Genomic DNA, 13,015 nt, shown 5'->3' on the forward strand with positions numbered 1-13,015 from the left:
TCCTGCTGCACACACCGCCCCCCTACACCCTTAAATCAAGTCTATGTCCCTCAGAGGGATTGGTCCACTTTGTCCCGCTGCCTCTCGCTGTGAGATTTACATCGAGCCGGCCTCCAGCTCCTTTCACTCGGCACATGTCCTGCCCTTTTGTCCCGGGGTTGCTTTTTTTTGTTTCCTTTTTTTTTTTACAGCCTCAAACTTAATTTCCTGGAATTGATCTGCGTCTCCCAGGGTTCAGTTCTCTCCACGGGCCTGACCTGTCAGAGCCGGCGGCGCTCCCCCGAAGGCCTCGACAGCGAGAATCAAAAGTGCGCCGAGGCTTAGCGCGGCTTTTGTTGTTTTAATTAGCATAGTAATGATTAAAAGGGATTAGTTGTTCCATTCATTGGGATGCTAATGTGTGCGCTGGTACGTGAGGCCTCAGTTTTCAACACGTGTGAGTCAGGTTAGAAGTTCTCTGATTAAGTGAATGTGTTCTTATATGTCACAGTTTTAAGAGTCCCTGTGAGGCCTGCTTTGTAATCTGTGTGTGTTTCTGTTTTTAAATCTTCTTGAATAATACTTACAAAAAACACACACATGGGGAATAAGAGGTCAGCCTTGTGAGGAGTCACGAACACACGGGGTCTCATTCAGGAACACGTGTTCACTGTTAAACAAACCCTGACCCGTGCAAACGTAGAGTTCAGGGGCAGGAAGAACGGGTGACTCAGAGGTGGTGTGGGTAAGAATTAAAGAGGCGATATATTTACATATTACTGTCATTATAATCATTGAAATCGTATGTAGTGACCTGTCAACAAAATATCATAAAAAGATAAAAGTGTATCTAAAATGTATACGGTCTGAGAGTTCTGAGAATTCTGACTTTAATTTAAGAATTCTGACATTGGTCCAGGAAGTCTGACTTTGATCTCAGAATTCTAACTTTTATCTAATTACCACAGGATTCTGACCTCAATCTTAGAATTCTGACCTGGATCTAAGAATCCTAACTTTGCGCTAAGGATCCTGACTTTGATCTAAGAATCCTGACTTTGATCTAAGAATCCTGACTTTGATCTAAGAATCCTGACTTTGATCTAAGAATCCTGACTTTGATCTAAGAATCCTGACTTTGATCTCAGAATCCTGACTTTGATCTAAGAATCCTGACTTTGATCTAAGAATCCTGACTTTGATCTCAGAATTCTGACTTTAATCTCAGAATTCTGACTTTGATCTCAGAATCCTGACTTTGATCTAAGAATCCTGACTTTGATCTAAGAATCCTGACTTTGCTCTAAGGATCCTGACTTTGATCTATGATTCCTGACTTTGCTCTAAGAATCCTGACTTTGCTCTAAGAATCCTGACTTTGATCTAAGCATCCTGACTTTGATCTCAGAATCCTGACTTTGATCTAAGAATCCTGACTTTGATCTAAGAATCCTGACTTTGATCTAAGAATTCTGACTTTAATCTCAGAATTCTGACTTTAATCTCAGAATTCTGAGTTTGATCTCAGAATCCTGACTTTGATCTCAGAATCCTGACTTTGATCTAAGAATCCTGACTTTGATCTAAGAATCCTGACTTTGCTCTAAGGATCCTGACTTTGATCTAAGAATCCTGACTTTGATCTAAAAATCCTGACTTTGATCTAAGAATCCTGACTTTGATCTAAGAATCCTGACTTTGCTCTCAGAATCCTGACTTTGCTCTCAGAATCCTGACTTTGCTCTAAGAATCCTGACTTTGCTCTCAGAATACTGACTTTGCTCTAAGAATCCTGACTTTGCTCTCAGAATCCTGACTTTGCTCTAAGAATCCTGACTTTGATCTCAGAATACTGACTTTAATCTTAGAATCCTGACTTTGATCTAAGAATCCTGACTTTGATCTAAGAATCCTGACTTTGATCTAAGAATCCTGACTTTGCTCTAAGGATCCTGACTTTGATCTAAGAATCCTGACTTTGATCTAAAAATCCTGACTTTGATCTAAGAATCCTGACTTTGATCTAAGAATCCTGACTTTGCTCTCAGAATCCTGACTTTGCTCTCAGAATCCTGACTTTGCTCTAAGAATCCTGACTTTGCTCTCAGAATACTGACTTTGCTCTAAGAATCCTGACTTTGCTCTCAGAATCCTGACTTTGCTCTAAGAATCCTGACTTTGATCTCAGAATACTGACTTTAATCTTAGAATCCTGACTTTGCTCCCAGAATACTGACTTTGATCTCAGAATCCTGACTTTGATCTAAGAATCCTGACTTTGATCTCAGAATCCTGACTTTGATCTAAGAATCCTGACTTTGATCTCAGAATCCTGACTTTGATCTCAGAATCCTGACTTTGATCTAAGAATCCTGACTTTGATCTCAGAATCCTGACTTTGATCTCAGAATCCTGACTTTGATCTCTGACAGTCTGACAGGATAATGGGCATATGGACACTTTAGTAAAAATCCTTTGCCCAGTTTAGAAAGTAGACCCCTGGCTCCCCCAATGTGTGGTCCTCTCTTGAATTTGTGACACACACACAACTTCTAAGCTTTGTTTTCTTCTCATCGTTGTGTTCAGGGTTTAATAGAAGAGCTTTTATTTGATGCAGCATGTTTAAATGGTGACATTGTGTCTCTAGCTCTCAGGACTTCCTCCGGTGGTCTAGAACTTTCCTTCCTTACAGCTGCATCTTCTGGTTTCAGAGTTTTAATCTGCTCTGATGCTTAAATACTTTCACAGTCTTTCATAATCTCACTCAACACCTGAAGTCAACGGAGACACTAGCAGTTTCATGTGTGTGTGATGGTGTGTGTGTGTGTGTGTTTGTGAAGTGTGTGTGTGTGCTTGTGCCGGGGCATGTTCAGCATGCTTCCTTGTTAATTAACCTGCTTGTGAGTGACGTTCAAATCACCCCAACAAGTTTACATTTCCTCCTGAAAATCTCATTAGTGCTTCACCACCGAGGATTCAGCTCTCTGTCACTCTGCCAACAACACACACACACACACACATACACACACACGCACTTTATCACTCACACACTCACACACACAGGGTACATCATTCAACAGGAGAAAGCCAATCTGTACTCCTGTACCCCTGCAGCACCGTGACATTTCCCCGTCGTCTCTGTCGCCCGAGACCGTGTCCCATATCTCATTTTCCTCCCTCCCTAATCGGATTAACCCCCGGCATCCCTCGGCGGCCCCGCTTCTCCATCAATGGACGACAGCTTGGCTGGCGTCACCGGCAGCTGCACTAAGAGCCTGTAAGATCCGTCTTTTCACGGAGAGACGTCGCTGAGAAAGCCGGCTGTAGTAATCTGCACTCTTTAGCAGTCTGAACAAAAGGAGAGGAGGGTCCAGATTTGATTTGTGTCGGCTGCTTTGTTCAGGTCGATTGTTCCTCTGGAAGTGAATTTCTGTTTAATGGTGATGTTTTAAAAAAGGAAGGACTGCCTCTTCTTAACTCTGGTTACTTGTAAATTCATAATCTGTGTGTCATACAGTGGATAAACCATGATAAGTAGAAGCTTAGAGTCCAATGTATTCTAGTTTGTGTCATAACTGTTAATCTTTGTTTATTATGTTTTATAGAGGAGAGGACTAGGTCCTTATGTGTGATGTGTCATGTCTGTTTTTAATGCAGTGACTTCCACTACAGAGCCATGTCTGTTTTTAATGCAGTGACTTCCACTACAGAGTCATGTCTGTTTTTAATGCAGTGACTTCCACTACAGAGCCATGTCTGTGTTTAATGCAGTGACTTCCACTACAGAGTCATGTCTGTTTTTAATGCAGTGACTTCCACTACAGAGTCATGTCTGTGTTTAATGCAGTGACTTCCACTACAGAGTCATGTCTGTGTTTAATGCAGTGACTTCCACTACAGAGTCATGTCTGTTCTTAATGCAGTGACTTCCACTACAGAGCCATGTCTGTTTTTAATGCAGTGACTTCCACTACAGAGTCATGTCTGTTTTTAATGCAGTGACTTCCACTACAGAGTCATGTCTGTGTTTAATGCAGTGACTTCCACTACAGAGTCATGTCTGTGTTTAATGCAGTGACTTCCACTACAGAGTCATGTCTGTTCTTAATGCAGTGACTTCCACTACAGAGTCATGTCTGTTTTTAATGCAGTGACTTCCACTACAGAGTCATGTCTGTTCTTAATGCAGTGACTTCCACTACAGTCATGCCTGTTTATAATGCAGTGACTTCCACTACAGAGTCATGTCTGTGTTTAATGCAGTGACTTCCACTACAGAGTCATGTCTGTTTTTAATGCAGTGGTTTCCACTACAGAGTCATGTCTGTTTTTAATGCAGTGATTTCCACTACAGAGTCATGTCTGTTTTTAATGCAGTGACTTTCACTACAGAGTCATGTCTGTTTTTAATGCAGTGATTTCCACTACAGAGTCATGTCTGTTTTTAATGCAGTGATTTCCACTACAGAGTCATGTCTGTTTTTAATGCAGTGACTTCCACTACAGAGTCATGTCTGTTTTTAATGCAGTGACTTCCACTACAGAGTCATGTCTGTTTTTAAGAAATCCAGAGAATGTATGAATGCATGTCCACTTAAGGCTCCTGTAATGATGTGGTTCTGTCTTGTATTTTAGTTGTTTGTGCTATCTTCCACACACACACACACACACACACACACACTAACACACACACACACACACACACACACACACACACACACACACACACACACACACACACACACATATGTGCTAACAACCATCCATCCATCCTCCCACAGATACATGCATCCTCCTCGGCTGTCACCTCTCGCAGCATCACACGGTCATGCTGTGATTAGGAATCTGTGCCCCCCATCTGTCATTTCCCAACAGCATTCACACACACACACACGCACGCACACATATATACACACACTCACTCACATATACACACACACACACAATGACAGTAGGTATGTTCCTCCTGATCCGGTGTGGAGGAAGCACAGAGCAATAGACCGAGAGGAGGAAGACTGGATCCAATAATTGTTGGTTTCCACGCTTCAGGTGCTGTGGACTTCAATTACTCATGATTACACACACACACACACACACACCCACACACACACACACACACACACACACACACACACACACACACACACACACACACATTTGTAAGACACATGAAGCCAAATTAAGCCCAGAGAGGAGCAGAGGGGAGTTTAAAGTGGATCCGTGTCCCATGGCGGCAAACTAAGCCAGCATCCAATCAAATTCACGTTAGCAGGGAGAATACGGATCAGCTGGTGTGAGCCTGAGGCAGAATGAACGGCAGGACATTCAGGAAGCCTGAGGTTCAAGAGGGAGAAAGTCGATCACACCGCAGAGTGCTGAGCGGCAGGGATTTATTCACCGAGGTGAACTGTGGGAAACACTCTGAAGCACAGCGTTGTTGTTGTTTGGCTTTTAAAGCGAGGGGCGTGTCTCTCACCTTGGTCTTGCCCAGCTGCCAGTCTGCGCTGCTGCTGTCGTACAGGTGCAGCAGCTGGACGCAGCTCCCCCTGGGGTCATCCGGTGTCATTACACCTCGCATCAGCACCTTGTACCTGAAGGAGGGGAGAGCAAAAGCAAATGTTTGAACCTAGCAGACAACTGTGCAGACGATGTGATGTGAAGATATGACAGACTGAGGCGATGCAAATACACACCTGCTGCAGAAGTCCTGGAAAGGTCTCCGGATGGGGAAACCGGTGCGTCGGATCTTCACGGTCTCCAACATGCCGGAGTATCTGAGCTGGTTCAGGACCAACGTCTGGTCGAACTGATCAGGCATCTGGAGGCACACAGGAGAGGAGGACACGTTAAAGATGTGCAAAGGAGGAAATGTGCAAATACAAGAGTACAGGATGCTCGCCTGTCAATACAGTCAGCCATGCCCATATTTGGGCAAAACTCGTAAGCTTAATATCTTCAAGAATGATTGAGTTCACCACTGTACAGTGTGTGCTGATAGAGAAATGAGCTCTTCAGACCCACACTTTTTTTTGTACCAGGCTGTAAACATGATTATTTCTGCTGTAAAGAGCTTCTCATTTGAATGGGTGTGTATGTGGTTTGTGGTGTTTCTGCAGCCTGCCTCCAGTGGACACTCGAGGAACTGCAGTTTTTAACACTTCGCTTGGTTTTAACTCGTGTCAGACTTTTGACTTTTTACAAAGTACTAAATATAATATGACTTTCTTTCTTCTCTTTCCTTCTTTCTTTCTTTCTTTCTTTCTCTCTTTTATTCCTTTCTTTCCTTTTTCCTTTCGTTCGTTTTCTTTCTTTCTTTCTTTCTTTCTTTCTCCAAATTCAATTGCCTTTTTGGAGCCTTCAACATGCCTGAAAACTCACCAAACTTGACACACTCATCAGACCTAGTGAAAAATTTGATATTCTTTTGGTCCCGTGCAAAAAGTCCGAAATATGGCTCAATAGCGCCACCTTCAATTTTCAAAATTTACAAAGGCCAGCCCCTTAACACGGTTCAACTTAAATGCTTAATCAGGCCAAGGCCCACAGAAAAGCCTCTTAACATCATGGTGACATCCTGACAGGAAGCCAGCCATCTTTTTTAAAAAAAAATTCAGTTTATAGAATCTAATTTGACATAAACAACTGTTTAAAGTCGAGGGTAAAAATGGCGTCACCGGTGTGGATGTTTTCACTGTTTCAGAAGAGAACATGATTGAAACTTACAAAACATGCTGCAAGTATTCAGGGAGTCACCTGAAAAGTCGTCTATACAGCAAAGAAGTGTTGAAGGAACATGAAGCAGCATTAGCCGCAGCTAGCATGACAGCACCAGATGATCCACCTTCCTCCAGGTAGAGACCGAGGACTTCAGCAGCTAATGTTTGAAACAGCATTCTGAGTCTACTCTGCAGACGTATCCGTGTTGGAGATCAGGAGCACATTATCATCGGCTTAAAAAAGAACATACCGTGCATCCCTAATGTTTGCAACAGATCGGCTTGAAACATCATCCTAATACAACGCTGTTATGGTGTCAATCGTATTCGTTTTTGGAACCAGGCTGTAAACATGTTTATTTTTGCTGTTCAGATGTTTTTTTTGTTTTTGAATGGGTGTGTATGTCGTTTCCAGGACTTTCGGAACCAGCCCCAAGTGGACAGTCTGGGAACTGCAGTTTTTAGCACTCCTTTTTTTTCCCCCCAAGTCCTGTTTTGGGGCATTTCTGTCTTTATTGGACAGGAAAGCAGTAGTGAGACTGAATATGTGGGGAGTAGAGAGCGGGGGAAGATGTGCAGCAAATGGAAGAGGCCGGGAGTCGAACCTTCCACCACTGCAGCAACAAGGACTGTAGACTCTGTTTATGGGGTGCATGCTTAGACCGCTAGGCCAACAGCGCTTCAAATTTCCCACAGCTAGATGTTGCCACTTGGTCTCAACTCCACGTCTTTCTCTGTTTCTAGATTGAGCAAATGTTAGCTTCCAGTGTGGCGTCTGCCTTCGTTTGGAAACCAACGTGACGTCACTGAGACTACGTTCGTGTCACATTCAGTCCATGTGATCCTCTGAGCTGAAGAGGCTCAAATTCTTCACATTCCCTCTTCAGCTCTTTAAATTCCCTCAAACAGCCGAACTGTGTCATATGATGCAGCTTCACCACGCCACTCCCGTCCCTTTAAAACCTCCCCACGCATGTTCGGACGCTCTCGTGCATCACACTGCATACCGCTCATTCACAACTTTGAACTCCCAGAGAGAGAGAAGCTCATCAGAGCCCTCTGAAAACACACTCGGCACTGAGATACCATTATTACTTACAGAAGAGCTTTCAATGAGAGCCCTTTTCCAGGGGACCCCTCTCACCCCGTAACCTTGGTGGGCGTAGGGTGTGGGGTGGGGTGGGCCTCAGAATAAGAGGCTGCTTTCATACGCGCTCCTAATGCTCCCTTTATTCAGCGCCCCATCTCCCCTGATAGCCCGTTGATGGCCCATTTGAGCCGCTGAGATGAAGGGAGGCCAATTCAGCACCAGATCTTGACTGGGTGATTGAATGGCGCCCTTTAAAGAGCCACCGGCCGCAGAGGGGACGTCATTAGCATAACTCACATTAGCATACGTCTCGGCCGCAGCAGCAGCAGCACACAAAGCCGAGCGGTGTCAGGAAGATGCCCTCTGCCTCCTGCCTTTCTTCGCCCGTGTTTTCTATCTCTATCGTTTCCTCTTTCAGGTTGTCAACATCGTCTCTCTCTCCTGCTGGAACTGCTCCGTTCTTTCTCCTCTCCGTTCAGTATTTCATTCTCTAACACAGAAATGAAAAGTTTCATGCTCTGTCAGAGCTGAATAAAAGAATACGCTGCCAGGAGGAAGAGCTTTCTTATTTCAAAACTGACATTTTGTGTTCCATAAAGGTCGATTTTATCCTCTCTGTTGAGTATTTCTCATAGTGGGTAAACCAGGGCGGACTGAAGTGAGTGTGGATCGGTCTAACTGGGACCACTACTGAGTCCGGCTGCACAGAGCATAATCAGAGCAAACTCAAGACCTACCTTTTTAGTCTTGTCTTTAACTGAGTTTTATTCTTTTAACAATTTTATTTATTTATCATCTAGTTCAAATTTTAGTCACTTTTTTTTTTTTCACTTTTTATTTTATTTTTTAAGTATAGCATCTAATTTTTCTTTTTATGGTTTAATATTTTAGTGTTTTATAATCTTAGTAATTTATTTTATTTTGGTGAGTTTAATTTCCTGTGTTGAGTTTTAACATCTTATCTTACCTCCAGTGTTTCCTCATTAAGATATCATGAGAGGGTTTCCTCTGTTCGTTTAGTAACTTCTTTTTAATTTGTATTTATTTATTTTATTTTCATTGTTTTTATCATTATTGTTGCATATTGTGTTCTTCACCTTAGGATTGTGGGCGGGTTTTGGGTTCTGGGCTGGGTTGGGATTAGGATGGGGGTGTCTTTTTATTTACAGCACTTTGTGTTACACTATCATTGTATGAAAAGCGCTTTATAAATAAAGTTTGATTGATTGATTGTTGGGAAAAACTCTTAGAAAGAATAATACGCTTTAATTTTTCAGGATTATCAGACATGAATATATTCATTATATCTTCAAAATTGCATATTTTTGTTTGGAAATAATATTGTCTGGTCCATTTTTCCTGCATTTGACTCTTCTGTCACGGCATTGGATCTGATAGGTTTCTACTCTAGTCAATGTGTTAACTTCCACTGGATCCACTCTGTTGCGTTCTGGCTGCGTCTCTGATCCGGCAGGTCGGAGTCCTCCGGATCAGATACACAAGACTTCGATTTCTGCCGGATGCGGGAGCACGACGCATCAATCTCAACAGAGCAGATGGAGCGGGACAGGAAGTCAGGTTTCACCAAAACAAAATGAAAACATCCGGTTAATTTTCAGAATAAAACACTCTGTGTTATCACCAGATCGTATTTCACTTAACTACAACAACAAACCAAAGTCATGATGAGTGGAGCCAGGCCTGGAGTCAACAGGTCAGAGGTTTTCAGAGGACCAGAAAGACAACATGGATGAGGAGAGGAGGAGGAGGAGAATCCTTGATTCAGGGATTACAGGGGGAAAACCTCAGTCACATGACTCCAGCTGGAAGTCCGATGTAAGTCTGGCACGCTGAAAACCAACCCCTAAAGAGATAGTTTTCCCAACATAGCGTGGAATAATCTGACTTTTCCACCATGTCCATGGCTCCATCCAACACCTCTGAAGAAAGGCGGAGTAGGAGCCAATCCTAAGCACCCAACATCACATCACTGGACCTTACTTCAGCTCAAGTCTCTGAACCAGTGTTCCAGATCTGGTTTCTTGAGTCACATCCTTTAGTTTCAACGTGTTTTCAGTAAATATCCATCAAGAAATGGAAAGCCAGGCTGAGATTGGGGGTTGTTCAACGATCAGGATATCTGATCTGGAATAAGTTATCCAGGGTCTGACAATGCATCAGCATAGAACAACAGGGATGTAAATCAGCATCCAGAGGAGGACAAACAATCTCAGGCCTCTTCAGGGGCGGGACAACAATAGCCTGAGGAGTAAAATCAGTGTCTTTCTCAGCCTAACTTCCCCGCTTAAAGACTCAGAGCTCAGGGCATTCAAAAGGACAAAAGAGGGGCGTGGTCGTCTGCTCCCAAGGGGGCTGGGAACTGACGGGGGAAGACAGGCAAGACAAGCAAACTCGGATGAGCTGTCAATCGTTCAGGGCCAGAGAGAAGCAAACAAGACCATATCCCAGCAGTACACGGTGCATACTTTGCGTTGCCCTGTGAAGCTTTAATCACTCTGAAAACTGAAGTCTGAAAAGTCACCTGGACCTAGACACCAGAGGGTAACTTAAAACAGACCTAGCACTGTGTGTGAAAGACAATAAGATACTCTAAGGGGTGCAGCAAGACGCTCAAGTATACTTACAAACAGATGTGAAAGGAAAAGGTACTTTGGAAAACCAATAAGGTCAAACAAACTTCAGGGTACCTTGAAACGGACACTCAAAGGTTAAGATTCTTAACAAGGCTACCCTGAGCAGTTCATTGGAGCACAGTTCTTCCAACCTAGAGCTGAAACAGACCTATTAAAAAGAAAGAAACAGGCACTAGAGGGTACCTCGAAACAGACCTTTAGATCAAAACCTACACAACCCAATAATTGATGAGAAATAGTGCCTAAAAGAGAGGATGATGGGTAAACAGAGACTACAGAGTGATGCCAAAGGGTACCTCGTCGCAGCCACTTGATGATAACGACCATAAAGGAAGAAACACGCTTTAAAGGGTTCCTCGAAACGGAGCTGGTAGAAAGGAAAAGAATGGACGTTTAGTGGGTCTTTGAAACGGATGCCAAGGGGTCACTTTAAAAGACAATTAAAAGTTAATCAGGTCTTACAGAGACCTTCAATAGAACTAAAGGGAACCGTGAAACAGCCACAGAAACATCAGATGAAGTTGAAACTGTTCTCCAGCAGCCCCAAGTGGCACCAAGAGATAATTAGGTTTCATTACCCAGAAAGTACCAAATGAGAATTCCACATCTCTTCAGGCGACCTTTGGTGAGTTACCCCGAGTCCTTGATTTGTAAAACTGTCACACATAAGAAGCTCAAACTGGAGACTATTCAGTATTTCTACCTGATAAACTCAAAGGATTAACATTCCAGCTTTAAACAGGACTAAAAGCAACAAAGAACATCTAGATCCAAAGTTGGTCAGAAGTTTTGTTTGCTTCTGGGCGTCCCAGGTCTGAATGTGGGGAGGATGGTCAGCATGGATAATCACTCACGGCTCTGTAGGGGTTTCTTCCTTCGTTTTTTGGGGATTCTTAAGAACAATGTTTGTCCCTCATAGTCAGACAGAAATCCAACCTTAATCCCTGACCCTTCTGGATTTAATCCTGACCCAGTTTGGAGAAGGTCTTTGAGGGTTTAGATTTCTTAAAAACACAGAGGACACCTACAGAGCTCCAGAGATTAAAACAATACATGCAAAGATACGTATAAACTCAAGTTCTCACAAGAAGAAATGAACAGAAACATTTCTCAATAAGGTACCGAGATAATACAAACCTAGCAATATGTTTAAAGGACAGAAACAGAGACTATGGGGTGACATAAACACTAAAATGTACAAAGAAACAAACGCTACAAGAAAGGATACCTTAAAAAGACAATAAGGGGGACTAAAGGACTAAAGGGTACCTTGAAACGTTCATATATGTCTTAAAATGCTCAATATATCAACCATGTGCAGCTGTATAAACACACGCTGCCTTTAACCAATCAAAATGACTTAAGGATATATTTGAAGGAAGGAGAAGGGGATAAAGGGTACATTGAAACGGACCTGATCATGTGTTCTGAGCAGAGAAACCCTCAAAAGAAAAATAATCCAAATGCAGACACTAAGGGTACCTAAAAACAACGCTTAAGGTGACCTTGCAACAGTCAGTAAAGGGTAGATGTGCAACACAACTACCTAACTGAGCTTTCAACCAACTCAAACCTTGACCCTAAAACAGACCTAAAAATGTTATTGAGAAAAATAAGATGCTAGGGTACCTCAAAACGGAACTCCCATTTTACTTGAAAAGAAGTGTACAGACCTTAAGTCTGTCTTTTTTAGAGTAAACTGAAACAGATGCAACAGTGACCCTTAAAAGGACACTTAGGGCGGACTCTTTGAAACAAAACTAAGGGTACCTTGAAACGGTCACTAAGAGATAAAGACTGATGATAAAGCTGAGGAAACCTTGAAACGGACTTCAGCTTTTGTTTGAAAGCAAAAATACAGAGCTTTAAATTGACGCTCAATTGAATATCATAACAGACACCGAAGGGTGAAAAGAGAGATAGGAGTTAACAGAGCTAAAGGGTACCTTGATGCAGCCTTTAATGGGGAAAAACTGTCAACAAAGCTATCTAATGAAGCTGTAAGGGCTTTCAATAAATACAATACAATACAGAACTTTACCAGACCATGAGCCATTAGGCTAAAGGATACTTTGAAACAGACGCCAAAGGGTACCTCATACAGACTGTTTAGATAAACCAAGACTTAAGGGTACCTTAAAACAATGTGAGCTAGCTTGAGTAAGAACAGACCTAAGGCTTAAAAGGGTGCCTTGAAACCGACCTGATCATGTGATTTCAGCGTAGAAACACCTTAACAACACACTAACCCTTAAGCAGACACTGAGGGTACCTAAAGACATTCATTAAGGGTTACTTGGAACAGCCGGTAAAGGGTAGATGGGAAACTCAACTACATATAACTCCAACCTTGACTTAAACACAGCTAAAAATGTTATTGAGAAAAATAAGATGATAGGGTACCTTGAAACAGACCTGACCTTTTGTTTGAAAGGTGAACAGACCTGAAAGCTGACATTTGAGGCAAAAGAAGTTTGGAACAGATGCCAAAGGGTACCTGATAGAGACAGTTGGAGTAAACCAAGACTAAAGGATACCTTAAAACAATGTGAGCTAGCTTGAGTAAGGACAGACCT

At 42.7% G+C, this 13,015-nt stretch overlaps 2 protein-coding genes across 2 annotated transcripts in view; one reads left to right on the plus strand and one right to left on the minus strand.

The window, feature by feature from the left end:
* LOC117826805 (NACHT, LRR and PYD domains-containing protein 3-like) overlaps positions 1-13,015 on the plus strand; it is a 264,765-nt gene that overhangs the window by 141,529 nt on the left and 110,221 nt on the right. The gene's annotated exons all lie outside the window — the stretch shown is intronic.
* myo10 (myosin X) overlaps positions 1-13,015 on the minus strand; it is a 61,401-nt gene that overhangs the window by 17,273 nt on the left and 31,113 nt on the right. The window contains exons 17-18 of the mRNA XM_034703152.1: positions 5,673-5,797; positions 5,456-5,570 (exon numbers count right to left, since the gene is read on the minus strand). Coding sequence (XP_034559043.1) covers positions 5,456-5,570; positions 5,673-5,797 — 240 coding nt within the window. The remainder of the gene's footprint in view (positions 1-5,455; positions 5,571-5,672; positions 5,798-13,015) is intronic.

The sequence above is a fragment of the Notolabrus celidotus genome, chromosome 15 (assembly GCF_009762535.1).
Source record: "Notolabrus celidotus isolate fNotCel1 chromosome 15, fNotCel1.pri, whole genome shotgun sequence".
Taxonomy (NCBI): Eukaryota; Metazoa; Chordata; class Actinopteri; order Labriformes; family Labridae; genus Notolabrus; species Notolabrus celidotus.